At 51.1% G+C, this 22563-nt stretch overlaps 1 protein-coding gene across 1 annotated transcript in view; it reads right to left on the reverse strand.

Annotated features, from left to right (window-relative positions):
- Positions 1 to 3346: 3346 nt before the first annotated feature.
- The window catches only part of JPH2 (junctophilin 2), a 75026-nt gene continuing 55809 nt past the window's right edge, over positions 3347 to 22563 (reverse strand). Inside the window, exons 3-6 of the mRNA XM_025001265.2 lie at positions 10599 to 10717; positions 7961 to 8688; positions 7128 to 7221; positions 3347 to 5132 (exon numbers count right to left, since the gene is read on the reverse strand). Coding sequence (XP_024857033.1) covers positions 7141 to 7221; positions 7961 to 8688; positions 10599 to 10717 — 928 coding nt within the window. The 3' untranslated portion in view covers positions 3347 to 5132; positions 7128 to 7140. The remainder of the gene's footprint in view (positions 5133 to 7127; positions 7222 to 7960; positions 8689 to 10598; positions 10718 to 22563) is intronic.

The raw sequence follows: 22563 nt of genomic DNA on the forward strand, positions 1-22563 counted from the left end.
AGAAAAGATACCCTGTGGATACCTGAAATTTTTCTAGAGTAAAATATTCCTTTGGATAATGCATTGCTCCCTCCAGACTTCTCTTTTCAGGTGAAAACTCCCCTGGAAGGATAACTAATATCCTGTGTCAAATGCCCAGGTGAGGATGAATGAACCAGCTTCTTGCCTCCCAGACCAGAGGGGCCTGGGAGACACTTTGTGTGTCATTACCCCCTCCCGCTCGCTCCACACACACCCTCCACCCCACTTGCTCTTCTGCCTGGAGGGGGGACTTTCTTCCTTTTCAGAGTCCAGAGGCAAGGAGTGAAGCAGGAGGTAGATGCCCCTGCACACAGGGGAAGCAATTGGAGATTCATACCATGTGGACCGATACTTCAAGATGAGAATGGCAGGACAATTGAGCGAGGAGGCTGGGCCCTGCCCAGACAGAAGATAACAGATCACATATTTCTCATTCTCAATGTCAAGAGACCTCCCTGACTACACATGCACAGAAAGGGTTCTTAGAGGTCAAAAGGGGAGTAATGCTGATGCCAAGCTACCCACAGGGGCTTCTTCAGCAGAATCCATCTTGGCTAAGAGATGCATGTGCGCACATGAGAGGACCCTGAGATATACCAAATAGGAACCAGGCAAATCAAAATGATTAGCCAAAGGAAAACTGGAAGAAATGCTCCACGTAAGTGATTTAAACTGCCATGAGGGTGCAACTCTGCAACCGAGTCTGCCTGTGTGTCTATCCACACATACAGTGCTCTTTTTTTCCTTCTAATAAATACTTCACTTGTTTCACTATCTACCCCCCTCCACTCTCCACACCGCGCCCCCCGCCCTGCAGAGCCCGAGGCAAGGCCGGGGCTCAGACCACAGGGTCTCCCTGCTTCAGCCCCCTCTGAAACAGTTCCTCCCATGTCAGCCTTGCTTCTCTTCCCATATCCTGCTCATACCTATTACAAGGTCCTGGGCTCTTCTTCTGGCAAACAGAAGCCCTTTCCAACTGGAAAATGAGGAAGAGGAGCCTCCACTTGCTCCCTGGGCATGCTGCCCCACTGCCAAGTGGAGAACTAAGAATAGGGTAACAGCTCATATTGATGAAGCGACCTTGAAGGAAGTAATCTGCTCGCTTTCAGAGGAGGGGCCGTACGGCCAAGAAGCACTCATGAGGGAGAAGTTTCACCTCTAGAGACAGTCTTTTGGACAAAAGAAAAATGAGCTACCTGAATTTCAGCATACATGCAAGTTTTGTGTTTTAGTTTGGTATTGTGTTTATTTTGAGCTACACATTTGAGGGTGCACCACAGAACTTTTTCAGGCTTGAGGCCGCCAAAAGTCATCATCTGGGCCTTCATCTCTCCCAGCACAGTCAGATCCTTTGTTGGTTCATCAGAAATTATGAAAATTTTCATCTTGCCACAAATCCCTCATCTGGATCCCACAGCTCCCAGGTCCCCCATCTTTTTTTCTGCCTTGGAAGAGTCCTGCCAAGACTCCAAGGCAGTGGTAGTGATCACAGGCCCTGGTTAACATCCACGAGGTGGTTTTAAATTCCTCTATGGCACAAGACACCTTCAAAGGACCTTGGACCTGGCAGCGGAGGACAAACTTCCAGAGGTGTCAGTGGCCAAGGCTGAAAAGGGGACCAGCCAGGCTGTGTGCTGCGCTTCAGCCCCCAGGGGGCGCCGGACTCCAACCAACCTTACCTGACTCCTCGTTCCAGCCGGCTCTGGAATGAGCTTTCCCCCACCACCCCAAACCATTCAAGGGGATTAGAAGGCTGTCATCTGCCTGCCCCCTCACCTCACACTCCCACTTTACACACACACACATACACACAGGGCCAGTCTGCAAATCCCCCCAACTGGGCTGGCTGCCCACTCCCCCCTTCTCTTGGTGCACTTTATTCAAACCTCTGTAGAGTACAACTCCTCCCTCCTCACCCCCACCCCCTCCATCGCCCCTGCGGTCCTTCCAAACCCATCTTTTTTCTTTGGGACCCCTGGATTATTCCAGGGTTTTGACAACCTCTTTACCACTCATGAGCTACCTCATCGGATGCTCACAACCATGATACCTGTAAAGAAGGCAATGGGGCAGGGATGACGGTCTCCTTGGCAAAGAGGAAACTAAGGCCTACAAAGAGGGGGTCTCTGGCATGCAGTAAGTCAGGGATGACACTGGGCAGACAGCCAGGACTCCTGAGCACCAAAGAACTCTGGAACCTGCCTGAACTCAAGCCTACTGGTGAGGGACCCTCCCCTCCAATGCTCATGGGGGCTGTTGGCTTGACTTAGCCACTAAAATAAGTCAAGATAATTGCTTTCCCACCCCTGGCTTGTTGTGTGAACTTGGGCAAGTCTCTCCTCCCATCTAAGCCTCTGGAAGCTATGATGATGGCCTATAGGTCCTTCCTTTGACTGAGACGCTCTGTGACTTTCTGACAGGAGCCCGAATCACCTCCACCCACTCGAGGTTTCTGGGGTTTCAATTAAAATGCAAGAAGCTTGTGAGAGGGCTAATGACTGTACTTCAGGTCAACAGCAATAATGACCCCAAAATGGGAAGTCTGCACTTACTGCTCTCAATTACTGGGCTTTATATGAGCTTTAATGTTTAAAGTTATCCTCACTACAACCCCAGGAGGTAGTAGTATTTTCTCTGTTTTATAGATGAGAAATTGAGGCTCGGAGAAGTGAAGTAAGTATCCTAAGCAGGACTAGAGCCCAGGGAAGCCAATCTCAAAAGGCTGGCTCTTTTGGGACTTCCCTGGAGGTCCAGTGGTTAAGACTTTCAAAGCAGGGGGCACAGGTTCCATCCCTGACTGGGGAACTAAGATCCTGCGGGGTGGGTGGCCAAAGATTTTTTTCCAAAAGGCAGGCTCTTTCTTTTGCTATATGCTGCTCAGGGAATCTTTTAGAAGTTGGCTTTACAAACCCAAGGTCTTCCCTAGAAGGTCTGTGGCCCTGTCAGGACTGAAGCCTTTCAGCCACCCCTCAGGAGGTATTCCCAGGTGGTGCAATGGTAAAGAATCTGCCTGCTAATGCAGGAGCTGCAGGAGACATGGGTTCGATCCCTGGGTTGCGAAGATCCCCTGGAGGAGGAAATGGCAAACCACTCCAGTATTCCTGCCGAGCTGACCCCATGGACAGAGGAGGTTGGTGGGCTACAGTCCATGGGGTTGCAGAGAGTCAGACACGACTGAGCAAGTGCACACACAGGAGGTATTATGGAAACTGTAAGAGAGGCAGGGCCTGACCCAGCATGACCCAGGGTCCTCAGCTTCCCTCCTCCTCCTCAGACCAGTCCCCCATCCTGAGGCCACAAGCAGACCCCACAGCCCAGGCAGAGCCTGTGAGCAGATGCAAGTTTATTATTGCATAGACGGCAGCTTCCTGAACCTTCACCCCAAATACCAACCCCCAAACAAGACCCCACCCAGGAGCCCTGGTAGCCAGAGGCTTATCCCCAACCCTAAGCCAGACCAAAAACCCCAGACAGCGACCTCAGAGCCCAGGCCTGGAGCCTGTCTCCCCTGAGAAGCACCCCCGGCCCACCCTCCTCTTGCCCTACTTGTCCAGAAAAGCCCACACACGATGGCGGAGGCCCTGGAGGACAGCAGAACCCACAGGCTCCTCTCGGCAGAAATGCAATCCAACAAGCTCAAGGCCCCAGCAGTGCTTGAAACAGTAAGTGTGGAGTTGGAAGGAAGGTTCCCAAGTATTGAGGGAGGAAGGGAAAGCTGACCCCATCAGAAACAAACTTTAGGTCAAAGAGCAAGCCCGGGGGGAGGCCAGACTACCCCTGCCCCAGCCCCCAAGGAGCAGAGAAACAAAGACAGAAAAGCAGCTGCTCCCCTCCAACTCAGTTTAAATGTCCTGGTCACGTCCTTCCCCCCGCTCAAAGGGGCCTGGACCACTGGCCCTCCATCCTTCCCCAGCGCCGAGGCCACAGCCCCCACCCACTCCCAGCCAGCACCAGGGACAGGAGAAACCAGAATGGTACACAGCACATTGGAAAGGGGCTACATGCAAAGACCGGCTCCTGCCAAGCAAGCCGAGGAGCTTATCACAGATGGCAGGAACCCCACACCTGCTCCCCTCTCCCTGGGACACGCTGGCTGACAAGCAGCCTTCTTCAGCATCGGCCTGAGAGTCTGCCCCAGCGAAAGCTGCCTGGGCTTCCATGCTCAGCACCCCCCACCAATCAAGCCTGCGGTGGCCCCTGGGAGCGGAAGCGGACAAACCAGTTCACGGGCATCCCTGAGGCTTTATCTCACCGGCCCCACGGCTCCTGCAGGGTGACCTCTCCTCACCCTCAGCATCCTCGAAGCCCCCATGTGTAATGCCAGCCCCAGGCTCAGGCGCCCTCAGAAACAGGGCCATCCTAACTGCCCCTCAGCCCTTCTCCCCACACACCCCGCCCCCTGGCCACCTGGTCAGCGGCTTCCCAGCCAAAGGTCCCAAACCCTCACGTCTCCCCCTCGCCTGCTGGTCCAGAGGGAAGCTAACTGGACCGGTGGGAGGAGACAGAAGCACTGTATTCTGGGATATTCAAACAGAAGATGTCCATTTCCTCTGTTGTCATCCTGAGCATCTGGAAGCAAGGGACAGAGTATGGGAGGGGTCGGGACTGAGACAAGAAGGGCCGGTGGGCTGAGAGCATCACCCGCCATGACCCACCACAGGGATCTCGTCACTTCCTCCGCTTGCCTGGGAGGCCTCAGAAGTTTAAAATAAAGCCAGGGAGGGTAGGAAGGAGGGGGCTGGGATTTAACATCCTGGTTTGGTGACTTCTCCCAAAACACAAAAAGCCTGGGGAGGGGGTGACCTAGGGTAGTGGTGGAGGCGAGGGAGTGGATGGGGATGGGGGATGGAGCAGATTGGGAAGTTCAAGACCAGGGCTCTTCTTTCAGGGCTTTCCCTGCCACTGGGCAGAGAGCTCCCGGACGTTGCCCAGCACTTTTCTCTTCCTCTGGGCATTGCCTGTGTCTGGGCACAGATGCCACGGGAAGCCTCCTTCAATGTTTGTGGTGTGGATGCGAGTGGACCCCCAGCAACCGGGTCCAGTCCTCCTCAGCCGCCCTGCCTGGCACTGCAAAAGATGGGTCCATGCATCCTCAGCAGGAACTCCTGGCTCTGCAGAGAAGAAAAGAGGTCCAGGTGAGGGAAGGATGGAGGAGGGATGAAGGCAGGGGCCGGGGGTGGAGGTGAGGCTGAGCCAGGCTCCGGGCAGGGTTCAAGGAGCAGGCCTGATCCTCTCTGGGGCAAGATCTCTATCACCAGCACCATCCCTGCCTCTGCAAGCCCGCAAGCCTCAGCCTTGGGCTCTGACTCAGTGGGACCAGAGACAAGCCCCAGAGGCCCCTCCTTGGCCCATGCAAGGCCCTGCTGGAGGCTGCCTCTGCCTGTTCCCTTTGCCTGGTACATGCTGCCCTCCTCTCCTCCCCTCCCTCACTGCCATCTGGCTCGCCCCTCACCATCCTTCAGGTCAGGAAGTTGGCAGTCCCCGCTGCAACCATTCCCAGATCCCCTAGGAAACACGGACCCCGCTGGGGCCAGCATCTGCTCCCAGGGCAGCACCTACCAGGCTAATATTGTCACTGGCTATTTACCCTTCTCCTTCTCCTCTGGGACTGAGTAGGAACCCCCGGCCCATACTAAGCTAGAGTCAAGGGAGGCGATCTTTGAGGGGAGCAAGGCAAGAGGCAGCAAGTCTTGTTAGCAGCACCAAACACAGGATTCACAGTGTAAAGGCTGGTCCTAGTATGAGGAAGATTTGATTTGCCTTGTGGCTACTTTGGGTTCCCAGGTGGTGATGGTGGTAAAGAACCCGCCTGCCAGTGCAGGAGACCTAAGAGACTATGGGTTGGATCCCTGGGTCGGGAAGATCCCCTGGAGGAGGGCATGGTAACCCACTCCAGTATTCTTGCCTGGAGAATCCCATGGACAGAGGAGGCTGGCAGGCTTCGGTCCACAGGATCACAAAGAGTCGGACACAACTGAAGTGACTTAGCACGCATGCACGTGGCTACTTCACCCTGAGACCAGCGAGGGCCATTTTCCTTCACCCCAGCCCTGCCCACTTCCTTTTCACCGGACCTTACCCAGCTCCTGAGCTCCATCACGGGGAGAAAACCAACTGATGGAACCGACTGACTGACAGCAGGGTTCAGGAAGAGGACTGAGGGAGGCGGGTGGAGAGTGCGAGCAAGAGAGAACCAGAGGACAGGGAAAGAGGATCCGGCCATCCGGGCGACCTCAGTCTAGACTTCCGGGGCTCTGTGGGGAGGAGGTCAGGAACTATTCTGCTTAACGTTTAAACTGCAAGACTCTTACACAATGAGCCATAAGTTAAAGGTTTACTTTCACGTTCGCCTCATTTCTTGGGGCAGGAATGTGTCCCTGCTGTGTCCCTATTCCCAGCAGAGCAGGCGCTCAGTAAAGGGTGGTTAAATGGGCTTCCCTGGTGGTTCAGGGGTAAAGAATCCACCTGCCAGTGCAGGAGACACGGGTTCGATCCCTGGGTCAGGAAGATCCCCTGGAGAAGGAAATGGCAACCCACTTCAGTATTCTTGCCTGGAAAATCCCATGGACAGAGGAGCCTAGAGGGCTACAGTCTGTGGTGTCGCAAAAGAGTTGGACACGACTTAGGGACTAATCAACAACCACAACAAATGAATGGTGAGTTCGTGAATGAATGAAGCCCCCAGCGTTCACCTGACAGCCAGCCAGTGTTCTGTGCACGTTGGGCCAACGAGGGTGCGTGCATGTGTGTGTGCGCACTGGGGAGAGATGATCTCTCAAATCCACACTCTAGGTCCCTGCCCCTGCTGGGGGGTGGGCCTCAATTAACCACAAGAGACTAATCAACAACCACAACAAATGAATGGTGAGTTCGTGAATGAATGAAGCCCCCAGCGTTCACCTGACAGCCAGCCAGTGTTCTGTGCACGTTGGGCCAACGAGGGTGCGTGCATGTGTGTGTGCGCACTGGGGAGAGATGATCTCTCAAATCCACACTCTAGGTCCCTGCCCCTGCTGGGGGGTGGGCCTCAATTAACCACAAGACAGTGGCCCAGCAGGCCCTTACTCTCCTCCCCAGAGACTGCCGTGCTCTCCTCCCGGCCTCACCTGGGGGACGAGGTCAGGTCAGCAGGTGAACGAACAGGATGGCCAGGCCAATGTTCAGCAGGATCACCATGCAGATGAGGACGGTGTTGGGGACCTGGGAACAGCCGAGACAGGCTGCCTGAGTCCCCAGGAGAGCACACTCCCCCACCCCAACCCTCCGCAGTGTCCAGCACCTGGACAGACCATCCGAGCTGGAAGGATTCCTGGAGGAAATAATCAACCAAACTGCTCAGGGTCTAGAGAGGATCGAGAACGTATCCCAGGGCACACAGCGGGCAGAGCTGGGACTGGAATCCAAGTACATGGCCGTACCCACTGCTAATTCCTCTGGGGCTGCATCTCTCAGGCCCTCTGAGCCCAGCTTCAGTCTTTGGCACTGTAGCTTCCTGCTCCCCTAACAAGGCCAGAGGGCCAGGACTCACCCCCTTAATGAACCATTCCTCTATCCCCCCAAAGCCCTCCCTGCTACACCATGTAGTAGAGGCTATTGGAGCCCAGCCTAGATCCTTCATAAACAGGAGCAGCCCACAGCCTAGCTGCTTGGGACTCCTAGTCGCCTCCTCCAAAGGAGCGCCCAGACAACTGTACAGAGGCCAGCCCCTGCCCAAGGTGGGGGCACTCTGCCTGTAACCCTGGGTCAGGCTGCACCTAACTAAGCCCACATCCCGGCAGGGGTTCCCCCCTGCCCTGTCCTGTGCCATCACCCTGGTCCCCCGGTCATCTGCCCCCCGAATCCCACTTCCAGCTCCCCGCCCCCCCGCCCCCTCCCCCCCCTCCCGCCCCCTCCCCCCCCGCCCCCCCCCCTCCCCCGCCACTTCCACCAGCAGCCTCACCTCCTCCACCTCGACCTCTGTCGCCGCCGCGGCCTCCTTCCGAGCCTTCTTCTTGGCCCCAGCCTTGGTCAGCCCTCGGGCCTCCGTCTTGCGGGCCTTGACCTTGGGTTCGGCTTTGGGCACGATGGGCTTGGGTTCCAGCTTGGCGGGGCTCTCGGGCGCCGACGCGGGGCTTCGGGGCGGGGGCGCCGTCCCGGGCGCGGCGGCTGCGGCCGGGGAGGGGGGCACGGAGTCGGCGGCGGGGGGCTCGGGCTCGTCCTCGAAGGGCGGCGGCGCGGGCGGCGCGGTGCGCACGGCGTAGCTGTGGTAGCCCTGGTACAGCGCCACCTCCGGCTCCTCGGGCCGCGCGGGCGGCGCCTGCAGCGCCTCGATGGCCATGCGTTCGCTGGCCGGCCGGGCGGGGCTGCGGCGACCCGCGCCGTCGGACGGCGTGACCGGCCGGCTGCCCTCGCCGCCGCCGCCGCCGGGTTCACCGTTCCAGGCGCCTGGGCTCAGCAGGCCGTCTTTGGACGCCGCGGCCGGACGGGGCCGCTTGGGCTGCGGGGGCGTCCCGGCCGGCGACGGGGGGCCACCCTCGGGCGCCGGGGTCTCCCGCTCGTGCAGCTCCGGGCTCTCGCGGAGCCGCTCCGGGAGGCCCGCGGCGCCGGGGCCCCGGTCGGGGGAATCCAGCAGGCTCTCCGAGTTCTCCAGGATCTCCTGGAGCAGCCGGCGCTTTTGATACTCCGGACCTGCGGGGAGACCACAAGGGGAGGTGGGATTCGAAGCTGGGTCCCCGCACCGGCTGACCTTGGGCAAGCCGCTCCAACCCCGCTGAGTCTCGTCAACTTACTCAGCCAGCACTGACCTGCAGCCACCAGGTGCCAAGAACACTGTTTTTAAGCCATTCCCCAATACTAACTCATTTACTCCTTTGAATAACCCTATGCTGCTGCGTTGCTTCAGTCGTGTCCGACTCTGTGCAACCCCATAGACGGCAGCTCACCAGGCTCCCCAGTCCCTGGGATTCTCCAGGCAAGAACACTGGAGTGGGTTGCCATTTCCTTCTCCAATGCATGAAACTGAAAAGTGAAAGTGAAGTCGCTCAGTCATGTCCGACTCTTTGCTACCCCATGGACTGCAGCCTACCAGGCTCCTCCATCCATGGGATTTTCCAGGCAAGATTACTGGAGTGGGGTGCCATTGCCTTCTCCGGAATAACCCTATGAGGTGGATGCTATTATTTAGCCTCCACTGCACATAAGAACTCGGAGAAGGCAATGGCACCCCACTCCAATGTTCTAGCCTGGAGAATCCCAGGGACGGTGGAGCCTGGTGGGCTGCCGTCTATGGGGTCGCACAGAGTCGGACACGACTGAAGCAACTTAGCAGCACATAAGAATAAAAGGAGGCTCAGAGAGGTAAAATGCCTTGCCCAAAGTCACCCAGCTGACCAAGAGCGGAGCCGGGGCTGGCACACAGGCTGTCTGGCTCCAGAGTTTATGCTCTTTATGGTCACACCGGCCTCTTTCCATTCTCTTATCTGAAAAACAGGCCTAATGATATCTATTTCATAAATACTAACTGTAAGATTAATCGAGTGGGAAAAAAAAAATGCCTGTGAAATGCTGAGCGCAGAACCTAGCACGTGGTGACAGCTGTTGCTATGACTACCCAAGGCGGAGGCTGCCAGCCAGCGTCGCTCTTCCTGGGACCAGCAGGGGGCGCACTGTGATGGGACGCGCGACTCCTCTTGCCGGGCTGAGATCTGCACTCTGAGGTCTTGTATCTAGCCTCCTTTGCTGCTGCTGCTGCTGCTGCTGCTGCTGCTGCTGCTGCTGCTAAGTCGCTTCAGTCGTGTCCGACTCTGTGCGACCCCATAGACGGCAACCCACCAGGCTCCCTCATCCCTGGGATTCTCCAGGCAAGAATACTGGAGAGGGTTGCCATTTCCTTCTCCAATGCACGAAAGTGAAAAGTGAAAGGGAAGTCGCTCAGTCGTCTCCGACTCTTCGCGACCCCATGGACTGCAGCCTACCAGGCTCCTCCGTCCATGGGATTTTCCAGGCAAGAATACTGGAGTGGATTGCCATTTCCTTCTGCCTTGCTGCTGCTGCTGCTAAGTCGCTTCAGTCGTGTCAGACTCTGTGCAACCCCATAGACGGCAGCCCACTAGGCTCCTCTGTCCCTGGGATTTTCCAGGCAAGAATACTGGAGTGGGTTGCCATTTCCTTCTCCAATGCATGAAAGTGAAAAGTAAAAGTGAAGTCACTCAGTCGTGCCGGACTCTTAGCGACTCCAAAACCCTTCAACATGGAGAGCACCAGTCGCCCACTCTGATGGACTCCCACCACTGTATTCAAGGGCAAAGTCTGGATCAGAGCCAGGAGGTCCTCCTCACTCTGCAGCCTCATTCCCCAGGGAGAGGAGACAGGCTCCAGTTGGGGAAACCTCTTATTACCACCCCAATCTCAGCCTGAGTCCCCTTGACTCATCCCACCCCATGCCTGCACCACGCCCACAGATGCTCACAGGCATGTGTGGACCCAGTGGAGCATCTCAGCTTTCCACCAAGCAAAGAAAAAGGTGTCCACCTCCCCATCCCCACCCCACGGACTTTCCCCACCCCATCCTGGCCAGTCCCCTCCCTGGCTGGCCCTACCTGGCTGGTAGAAGTCTGGAGCCAGCTCCCTGGCCAAAGTGCGGGCAATGTTGGACTCTTGGTTAGCAGCCAGGGCAGCCTGTTCTGCTGCCTCAGCTTTGGCCTTGGCGTGGCTTGTCCTAAGGAGACGACACGGTGGAGTCTCAGGATCCCTCCAGAGAACCAACCCTCTCTGCCCTTCCTCCCCCACCCACAATGAGACACCGTGGACAACACTTTTGTTCACTTGGGCTGTCAATGAATATTTATTAAGCCCTGTGGTCCAGGCTGTTGTGCGTTCCCCCGACCATTTCCTCTTCTCTCAGGGCACACAGATGGACTCCATTTTCCAGCCTCCCTGGGGTTAGGTGTGGTCAGGTGACTGGCTAAAGCATTGTGGGAAGACAGGATGATGCCATTTCCAGGCATGGTCCACAAAAACCTGTCCTGTAATCCACAGTGTCCTCTCTCTTCTCCGCTGTTGCTGGTAAAATGCAGAAGCCAAGCCCCCAGAACAAGGGACTTAACCTCATTTGTGTCACAGCTCTTTTCAACCTGGTGACACCTCTGGACCCTTTCTCGGTATACTGTTTTAAAATGCATAAATTACACAGGATTACAAAGACATGCAATTACACTGACACACTGTTACCAGAATATTTAAAGGAACAAATCTGTAATACAAGAATGTATATTCTTCTTTATAAACACATGAAACAAAATATTCAGCAGGCCTATTGACCACCATAACTTAAAAGTATAGATTAGCATAAAGGATATTTCAAGGATACATGCAACAACAGGAATGTGGCATGAAAATATATGTGATTTCTATGAGTGACAAAGTCAGAGATACTGCTAATACTACTGTGATTTATTGCCGACTTCTGTAATTGAAGAAAATACTAAATTTCAGTTACACGTCAGTAAAAATAGAGATGTGGTTTTCCCTGTCCGGATCCCTTCACTGGGCAAATGCACCCACCCTTGGCTGCTGAATTGACTGCTGATGGCTCACTGCTGTCTCAGAGAATTGCAACCAATAAGAAGCTACCTTGTTCCAAAGGTCCATACCCCTCCCCAACCCAAGGAGCCTATAACCAATGACTACTGACACCAGCCAGCCCCTTTTTGCCCCAAGAGGAACCAACTCTTGAGGTACCGCTCAGGCTCCAGAGCCCCACCGTGGGATGAGGTTGAAGGACTCCAGAACACATCCCTGCTTAGCTACTTCTATGTCCCAGCCTGCCTCTCTCACTCTCCCTTGCTTCTGAGAGCACTTGCTCCATAAATCGGCAGTGCAAGAATCCTCATCTCAGACTCAGCTTCTAGGGAATCTAACCTAAGGCAGCATCCAGATTCACAGACTCGCTGAATTCTATCCACAGAACCCCCGTGGCCCCCAGGGTCAAGAAACATGGTGGAAGGAACTCGGGTCCACAGATGATTATTGCATGGAGCAAAGCCCACCTCCCCAACAGTTTCATATTAAACATGCAACATTTGAGCATTAAATTTAAACATTAAACTCAGCAAGCCTTAAATGTCTACTGCATTAAGCGCCTAAGATTTGGGGGATGTTTATTTCAGCTGTTAATCTAACCTAACTAGGAAAAGCACCTACAAAAATATTAACAGCCCCACTAACCAATGGACTTCAAGGTAAAGAAATTAAAGATTATCTCATGTAATCATCATGATGCCTTAGGAAGCTGGTGCTCTTATTATTGTCCCTATTTTACAGAAAAGGAAACTGAGGCACAGGCAGGGTAAGTAACTTGCCCAAGGTCACAGAGTCCCTAAGTGCAGCAACTGGGATTTTGAACCCAGGCAAGATGATTCCAGACCCTGTGCTGCTCTGAAGAGTGTGCCGTGGTTGGTCAGGAGCCAAGATTCCAGGGGCAAGACAAGCGCCTTTCAAAAGGAGGAGATGGGCTGGACGCAAGCAACCAAAATTATTTAATATAATGTAACCAAATAAAAGGGATTCCCTGGTAGTTCAGCTGGTAAAGAAACTGCATGCAATGCAAGAGATCCCTGTTCACTTCCTGGGTCATGAAGTTCCCCTGGAGAAAGGATGGGCCACCCACTGCAGTATTCTTGGGCTTCCGTAGTGGCTCAGACGGTAAAGAATCTGCCTGCAATGCTAGAGACCTAGGTTTGATCCCTGGGTTGAGAAGATGCCCTGAAGGAGGGCATGGCAACCCACTCCAATATTCTTGCCTAGAGAATCCCACCGACAGAGGAGCCTGCGGGGCTACAGTCCGTGGGGTCGCAAAGTCGGACATGACTGAGCGATTAAGCACAGCACAATTAAGTGCCATTGTGAGAAGTGCCATAAAGGAAGAGTATAGAATGTGATGAAAATGTCCAACAGGAAGGCTTGATGTAGATCAGTGGTGGAGGGGGGGATCAGGCAAGGTTTCCTCGAGGATGTGACAGTTGAGACCTGAAACTGATACATCCATTGATTGGCTCATCAGCACTGAGGCAGGAACAGTGAGCCAGGCAGAGGGAAGGGCATGTGCAAAGGTCCTGAGAGGGGGTACAAGCGTCATGTCTTTGGGGAACTGAAAGGTCCAATCAGTGTCCCCATGAGCAGATGAGTCACTTCCTTGGGGATTTGATCTGCGTGTATCTCCAGCACAAATTGAGCCCCATCTAGAGATGAAGTTTACTAAGCTCCCTCCAGGTGCCAAGCCTTTTGCCTACGTTACGCCTTACAATCCTCAAAACTGCCTGGGAGGTAGCTTTTATTGAATCTACTCCACAGGTGGGGAAACTGAGTCTCAGAGCAATACCTTGCTCAAGGATGCCAAGTAACAACTGACATTTACAAAGCATTTACAACATGCCAAGAGCTTTATAGAAATTAATCCATTTCATTTTCCCAAGTACTCTTTGTGGCCCATCATCCCTCTTTACAGAGGAGAAATCCAAGGCACAAGAAGGTTTAAGGAGCCCACCTACAACTCATCCAACCAGCAAGTGAAAGCAAGGTTTCAAACAAAGGCTTTCTTGGGCCTAGAGTCTGTGCCTTTTGTCACAGGTTTGTCCGTCCACTCAATAGTAAGTAGTGGGGGATTTCCCTGGTGGTCCAGTGATTAAGAATCTGCCTTCCAATGCAGGGGACATGGGTTCTATCCCTGGTCGGGGAACTAAGATTCCAATGCTGCTGGGCAACTCCACCCACACACAGGAACTACTGAGCCCTGCAGGCTCCAGATCTCTGGTCTACAAGAGAAGCCCCACTCACCTCAAGGCGAAGCCCGGGCACCACAACTAGAGGCCCAGCACAGCCAAAGTAATAATAAGTAGTGGAGCTCAAACCCAGAACTGTCTGGTTTCTAAGCCCCTCCACTGCCACAGAAATGTTTACTGAAGAAAATAAGATTATACTGAACGAAAGAATCCATAAAAGAATGCACGCATACATACATGTACACCTGCATGGGCAAGGGGCAGCATAGAGAATAAAGAGCAGGCTTTTGGAATCAGCAGCCCTGGATTCTAACTTTGGCTCGGCCATGGCTGGGGCTAGGGTGCAAATGATGCATTCACCTCGGGCTCAAAATTTAGGGGGCTGACCAAAAAAAATTAAAAACCTCAGTAATCCAGATAAACAATACTTGAATGCAATATTTTTTAAAGTCAAAATTAATGCAGCAATAATCCTTGATGAACAAGTTATGAAAAAAATGTCAATAAAGTCCAAATCCAGACCGTGCACTTCTACGACTCACCTCACTCGCCTCCCCCTAGTCCCAACCCTACAAGGACTCTAGGACCTTGGGTGAATGGCTTTGCCTCTCTGTGCCTCAGTTTCTGCGTCTGTAGGATGATAATTCTCCTCTCTTGGAGTTGATGTGAATGGCTGAGAAGCAACATAGGAAGGTGTTTAGCCCGGGATGGGGCTGAGGGATGGTGATGGTGGTGGTGGTGATGGTGGTGATGGTGATGGTGATGATGATGGTGTTGATGAGGGTGTTGGCAGCGGTAGAGAAGAAAGAGGAGGAGAAAAAGGAGGAGAAAGATAACACTTGTTACACCGAAACCAACTGTGGAACCAACAAGGGCCCACTGTATAGCACAGGAAACTACAGAAAGAATCTGAAAGAGTATACACACACACATATGTATAATCAAATCGCTGGGCTGCACGTCTGAAACTTGCATGATATTGCAAATCAACTATACAATTAAAAACTAAAAAAAGAGAAAAAATGTAGTGCATGCACAACCCCAGACACACGTTTGCCTGTACATGGGTATGTGTGATTCAAAGATCTAAATTTTCAGAGACACTTCCCTGGAAACCTGAAACCCCAGGTTGGGTGGGGGAGGAGGGGAAAGACTGGGCAAACCTTCAAACTGAGAAAATGTCCTTTTTTGGTGGTGTGAGCTGGATGAGGCTTGTTTCCTGGGAAGCTGTGTTGCAGGACGGACTCTTCAGGCCAGAATGGCAGTCTTCACACTGAGCCCTGGAAGGTTCTAGAGGATCAACAATGGACCCTCCAGGGCAACCAGAACAGGGGTCAGAGGGGGATGGCCACACAGCCCCCTCTGTAATAAAGGTAATAAAGGCTGCTGGGCTTGAAGGAGGCACCCTTGACTGATTGAATACCTTACCAGCCCCGCTCCAATGCCTCTGATCTCAGGAATGGCCCCTCAGCTCCCTAGCCCTCAAGCCAGGCATCCCAGTGTCTCCCACACCCTCCTTCCTCATCTTTCAATATTCACAAACAAGCACCACCAACTCCTGTCTCTCCTGCTCCCCCCGAGGCTCTTGATCTGCCTATTCTCCATCTTTCCATGGCTCCTCCTGCCAGGTTCCCCTCTGCCCTCTGTAACCTCCCTGCTTCCAGACTCACTCCCTACAACCGATCACACACAGCTTGCTTGCCTCACCTCTTGCTGACAGTCTCTGCAAGGCTTCCTATCTTGCAGAAAGTAAAGTCCAAAGTGCTTAGCACGGCCTTCAAGGCTACCCAGCCTTGAAGCGGCCCTGAAGCGCTGAAGCGGCCCTGATGGGGTGTATCTGGCAGCTTACCAGGTAAACGGCAGGCTGAAGTGCTGCGGTCCAGAGGCTATCTTCTAGTCCAGTGGCACTCACAGTGTGATCCATGCAGACCCCAACCCCTCATCACCTGGGCACTTGTTGCGAATGCAGATTGGGGGGGCTCCACCCCAGATCCACTGAATCAGAATTTCTCAGGAGGAGCCCAGGAATCTGTGTTTTATAAGCCTTCCAGCTGCTTCCACTGCTCATTAAAATTTGAGAAGCCTGTGCTGGACAGATAGAAACATCCAGCTCTCTCTTGGGCAGTTCCCAGCCTGCTCAACCATCCAGGAGCCTTGAGGGTCTCCCTTCAAGCACCAGGCTCCCTCCCTGAATCCAGGGCCTGCGAGGGAAATGCAGGCACCATTTCTTTTCCTATGACCACTTGGGGAGGGGCTTTTGGGGAGGGTCTCCCAGGAGGGCTCTGCCCCTTCTGTAGAGAAGGGAAGGAGCAGTAACTGGGGCAGGGGGTGGGGCAAGGATCAGTCACCCTTCTTGATTTCATCAGATTTTCTTTCGTCAGCAGGTTAAAAATAAGGCTGGTGGTGGCCCAGGGACAGGGCAGGGCCATAACCCAGTGGGAGCACTCCCGACAGTGTCGACCCTCACTCTTGTCTCCCTTCCCCACCCTGGACCCCTCACCACCCCGGAATAGCTGGCCTCGTTGCCCAGGCGTCTCCATCAAGCTCTGATGGCTTTACTGGGCCAAAGCAGGGGCACCCACAGGAGGCACCCCTGACTCCTCTGCTCTGGTTGTTCCCCCATCTGGAATGTTCCTTTCCCTCCTTCCACCTCCCAGCCTTAAAGGGCCAGCTTCAGACCCACTTTGACTTCCAGATTTATTCAGTTAATGCAACTTTATGGAATGCCTGCTATATGTTAGGAATTTTCTGGGTGCTGTGGCTATGATAGCAAGCCAAGTATCTAAAAATCCCTTGTAGGGGGACTTCCCTGGTGGTCCAGGGACTAAAACTCCATGCTCCCAATACAGGGGGCCCGGGTTTGATCCCTGGTCCGGGAACTAAGATGCTGCCTGCCACAACTAAGACCCGGCATAGCCAAAGTACATAAGTAATTAAGTGAAAGTCACTCAGTCGTGTCTGACCCTTTTCGACCCCATGGACTATACAGTCCATGGAATTCTTCAGGCCAGAATACTGGAATGGGTAGCCTTTCCCTTCTCCAGGGGATCTTCCCAACCCAGGGATTGAACCCAGGTCTCCCGCATTGCAGGCAGATTCTTTACCAACTGAGCCACCAGGGAAGTCCAAAGAACATAAATAAAGATTTTTTTAAAATCCCTTGTAGAACTCACATTCTGTTGTAGGGGTCAGCAAATTAGGGCAACAGGCCATATCCAGCCTGTTTCTCTATCACCTGTGAGCTAAGAATGTTTATTATACTTTTTAAAGCTGTGAAAAAAAACCCAAATAGTAATTTTATGACACATGAAAACTATACAGAATTTAAATGTGTGTCCATATAAATAAAGTTTTATTAGAACAGAGTCACATGTATTTGTTTACTATTGTCTAGAGCTAAGCGGTTGCCACAGGACTGGAAAAGGTCAGTTTTCATTCCAATCCAAAAGAAAGGCAATGTCAAAGAATGTTCAAACTACCGCACAATTGCACTCATCTCACACGCTAGTAAAGTAATGCTCAAAATTCTCCAAGCCAGGCTTCAGCAATACGTGAACCGTGAACTTCCAGATGTTCAAGCTGGTTTTAGAAAAGGCAGAGGAACCAGAGATCAAATTGCCAACATCCACTGAATCATCGAAAAAGCAAGAGAGTTCCAGAAAAACATCTATTTCTGCTTTATTGACTATGCCAAAGCCTTTAACTGTGTGGATCACAATAAACTGTGGAAAATTCTTCAAGAGATGGGAATACCAGACCACCTGACCTGCCTCTTGAGAAATCTATATGCAGGTCAGGAAGCAACAGTTAGAACTGGACATGGAACAACAGACTGGTTCCAAATAGGAAAAGGAGTACATCAAGGCTGTATATTGTCACCCTGCTTATTTAACTTATATGCAGAGTAGATCATGAGAAACGCTGGGCCGGAAGAAGCACAAGCTGGAATCAAAATTGCCGGGAGAAATCTCAATAACCTCAGATATTCAGATGACACCACCGTTATGGCAGAAAGTGAAGAGGAACTAAAAAGCCTCTTGATGAAAGTGAAAGAGAGTAAAAAGGTTGGCTTAAAGCTCCACATTCAGAAAACAAAGATCATGACATCTGGTCCCATCACTTCATGGCAAATAGATGGGGAAACAGTGGAAACTGTCAGACTTTATTTTTGGGGGCTCCAAAATCACTGCAGATGGGGATTGCAGCCATGAAATTAAAAGACGCTTACTCCTTGGAAGGAAAGTTATGACCAACCTAGATAGCATATTTAAAAGCAGAGACATTACTTTGCCAACAAAGGTCCGTCTAGTCAAGGCTGTGGTTTTTCCAGTGGTCATGTATGGATGTGAGAGCTGGACTGTGAAGAAAGCTGAGCGCCGAAGAATTGATGCTTTTGAACTGTGGTGTTGGAGAAGACTCTTGAGAGTCCCTTGGACTGTAAGGAGATCCAACCAGTCCATTCTGAAAGAGATCGGGCCTGGGTGTTCTTTGGAAGGAATGATGCTAAAGCTGAAACTCCAGTACTTTGGCCACCTCATGCAAAGAGTTGACTCATTGGAAAAGACTCTAATGCTGGGAGGGATTGGGGGCAGGAGGAGAAGGGGACGACAGAGGATGAGATGGCTGGATGGCATCACTGACTCGATGGACATGAGTTTGAGTGAACTCCGGGAGTTGGTGTTGGACAGGGAGGCCTGGCGTGCTTCGATTCATGGGGTTGCAAAGAGTCGGACATGACTGAGCGACTGAACTGAACTGAACTGAACTGAAACGGTTGCCACAGCAGTCCATGACCTGCAAGGCCAAAAACATTTACCATCTGGTGCTTTACAGGAAAAGTCTGCCCACCTCTGTTCTAATGCATCCACTCAACAATGGTCTCTCCTAATATTCTAATTAATAATATTAGTCTACTATTGGTTGAGCTCTTTGTGCCCAGTTCTGTGCTGTGATCACCTTTACACAAGTGACTTCAGAGAGGTGAAGTCACTTTCTCAAGGTCAAACAGCTAGAAAGTATACCTGCCCAAGCTCTTCCCCATTACACTGAGCTGGCACTTTCTTGGTACTAACTGGACCAGGTCCTCCACATGCTGGTACTAGGGATGGGGATAAATTAGATCCAGCAGGCATCTGAAGAGCTCCCAACCTAATGCAGCCCCTCCAAATCAACTGTGCAGCATCTCTGAAAATCAGCGGATGGCAGGGGCAGAGCAAAGTCGCTAAGCCACAGGGCAGGGCAGCTAAAAAGGGACAGCTCTGGTAGCCTTGGCTCTGCTCCTTATACTCTCAGGCAAGCCTGAGGCCCCTGAGCCCCAGTCTCCTCATCTGTACAATGGGGATAATAACAGCACCTATCCTGGAGAAATGGTATAAGGAGTATAAATGAATAAACATTCATCAGAAGGGTGAAGGGTACAAGCTCCAGTCCATCACATTCTGACTTTTGCTCCCTGGTCTCAGTTTCCTCAACTGTGAAATGGGGTTAATAACATTTACCTCAGAAAATTACTGGGAGTCTGAAATGAGATTGCACAAGAGTACTTAGCATAAACTGAGCACTTAACAAATATTAGCTATTATTATTGTTACAGTTTTGGTTATTATTATAACAATGTTTGGGGATCCCCAGGTGGCTCAGTGGTAAATAATTTGCCTGCCAATGCAGGATACACAGGAGACTCAGGTTTGATCCCTGGATTGGGAACATCTTCTGAAGGGAGGGCATGGCAACCCACTCCAATATTCTTGCCTGGAGAATCCCCATGGACAGAGGAGCCTGGTGGGCTACAGTCCACAAAGAATTGGAGACGACTGAAGTGACTGGGCACATAAGATAGTTTACCAGCAACTCCCTTCCAAAAGTCTAAGGACTGCCAACAAATTGGTATTTAAATAGATATTCTTGTAGCAGGATATGTCATGTAAACTTTATTTCAAAGTTCACCCAGTTTGTAGCATAGTATAGTACTTCATCCCTTTCCATTGCCAATAACGGTCCACTGTGTGTGTGGATAAACCAGATTTAGTTTATCTGTTCCTCAGCTGAAGGACATCTGGAATGTTTCCATCCTCTGGTTACTACGTATAATGCTACTATGGATATTCCTGTGCAAGTCTGGGGATGGATGTAGGTTTTCATTTCTCCTGGGTGTACACCTTAAGGCGTGGAATTGCTGGGTCATGTTGTAGCTCTTTTTAAACTTTTGAGGAACTTTCAGACTGGTTCTGAGTTGAGTGCACCATTGTACTTTCTTCTAGTAACATAAGGGTTCCGATATCTCTACACCCTTGTCTACACTTATTATTACCCACTTTTAAATTTTAGTCACATAATGGTTTGTGAGGCTCATTTCATTGTACTTTTGATCTGCACTTCCCTGGAGGCTAATGATGTTGAGTGTGTTTTTAAATGTTTAATGACCATTTATGTTATCTTCTTAGGAAAAAAAATGTTTATTTAGATTCTTTGCCTGTTTTCAATTTTTTTAAGTTGTAAAAGTTCTCAATATATTCTAGATACAAGTACCTTATCAAATATAGGATTTGCAAATATTTTTCCCATTCTATTGTCTTTTCAATTCCTTGATGGTGTTCTTTGAAGCACAGAAGTTCTTAAGCTTAATGATTTCCAATTTATCTATTTTTCCTTTTGTTACCTATACTGATGCTATCACATCTAAGAAGCTTTTGCTTAACTCAAGGTCACAAAAACTTACTACCATATTTTCTTCTCAGAGCTTTATAGTTCAGTTTTTACATTTACATCTAGGAAGACTACTTCTAATAAGGAAAAATGAGAAATAAACTAAGCGTTCATACTGCCCTAGGAGACAGGCACTACAACCATTTTACAGATGAAGAGACTGAGGCACAGTGGGGTTAAGTCACTTGGCCATTATTTTTATTGTGAACATTACGCCAGAAATGGCCCCTGCTCTGGAAGGATCTAGAGTTTGGTAGGAAAGATAAGACAAGGTGAAAAGTTTTGAGAACAAACATACACAAAAGGCTACAGGGCAGGAGGAAGCCCATGTGGTGAGCTACATGTTCATAATCTGCATTTTCTTATTTTCATATCATATATTATAAATATATAAAAGATGTACTAGAGGACTTCCCTGGTGGTCCAGTAGCTAAAACTCTGTGCTCCCAATCCAGGGGGCCTGGGGTTCTATCTCCAGTCAGGGAACTGGATCCCACATGCCCCAATGAAGACCTGGTGCGGCCAAATAAATAATTTTTTAAAACATGTAATATAATATGGCTTCATCAGCACAAAAGAATATGAAAAATAAACAGATTTTTTTTAATATTTTGGTATTTGAGGTGGTTAAGAGCAGTTTTTTCACAGTGGGTGACATAAATTCTCTGTACTTTGATTTTTTTTTTCCATCTGTAAAGTGGGGATATGAATAGCCCCTGCCTCACAGAGTTGTAGAATTATCGTACATAAAGTATTTAGAATAGAACCTGGCACATAGAAAGCTCTATGCAAGTATTTTAACATTTTAAAAAGTTGATTTGTTTTAGTTGAAGTGGAGGGGTATGCGTTTTGAGTCTGGGGGGCTGTGCCACCCCCTAAGAGCTTAAGCAGAACCTCCCCACCTTGGAAGCCCAGACTGAAATCCCCAGGCCGTGGAGGTGAACGCTTCCAGATTATGTTTTACAAAGACCTTTCTCCTCTTCTTGAAAAGGAATCACCAGCCCAGCTGGGAAATCTTCACCATGTGTGAGTGTGTATGTGACACCCCTTCCCATCCTCCAGTCTCTATGCAGGAGACAGAGTGACAAGCTGCTGTTTACTGAGTGCTAACTATGTGCCAGACACTTGACCTATGTGGTCAGCTGAATAATGGCCCCAGGGATATCCAGGTCCTAAATCCCTGGAACCAGTGAATGTTACCTTATACGGAAAAAGGAGCTTTGCAGATGTGATTAAATTGAAGATCCTGAGATGCAAGAATTATCCTGGGTTAGACAAACAGGCTCTAGATGTAACCACACATGTCCTTATAAGAGGGAGGCAGGAGCAGATGTGACCACAGGAGAGGAGAAGATGATGTGATGATGGAAACTGAGATGAGAGTGATGCCATTTGAAGATGCAGGATGGGACCACAAGCCAAGGAATGGCAGCGGCCAGTAAGAAGCTAAAAAATCAAGGAACTGGATTCTCCTCCCAGAACCCTCAAAAGGAACCAGCCCTGTCATCAACTTGTCTTTAGCCCACTGAGACCGATCTCAGACTTCTGACCTCCAGAACAGTAAGAGAGTAAGTCTGTGCTGTTTTAAGCCCCCACGTTGGTGGTCATTTGTTACAGAAGCAACAGGAAACTGCAGCAACCTGTGTGATCTCATGCCATCCTCAGGCAACTCACTGTGTAGAAGAAAGGAAAGATCAGGAAATTATTTGCCCATGGCTCATTGCCAGGTGACAGTTCAGTTCAGTTCAGTTCAGTCACTCAGTCGTGTCCGACTCTTTGTGACCCCATGAATCGCAGCACGCCAGGCCTCCCTGTCCATCACCATCTCCCAGAGTTCACTCAAACTCACATACATCGAGTCGGTGATGCCATCCAGCCATCTCATCCTCTGTCATTCTCTTTTCCTCCTGGCCCCAATCCCTCCCAGCATCAGTCTTTTCCAATAAGTCAACTCTTTGCATGAGGTGGCCAAAGTACTGGAGTTTCAGCTTTAGCATCATTCCTTCCAAAGAAATCCCACGGCTGATCTCCTTTAGGATGGGCTGGTTGGATCTCCTTGCAGGCCAAGGGACTCTCAAGA

The sequence above is a fragment of the Bos taurus genome, chromosome 13, assembly GCF_002263795.3.
Source record: "Bos taurus isolate L1 Dominette 01449 registration number 42190680 breed Hereford chromosome 13, ARS-UCD2.0, whole genome shotgun sequence".
Lineage (NCBI taxonomy): Eukaryota > Metazoa > Chordata > Mammalia > Artiodactyla > Bovidae > Bos > Bos taurus.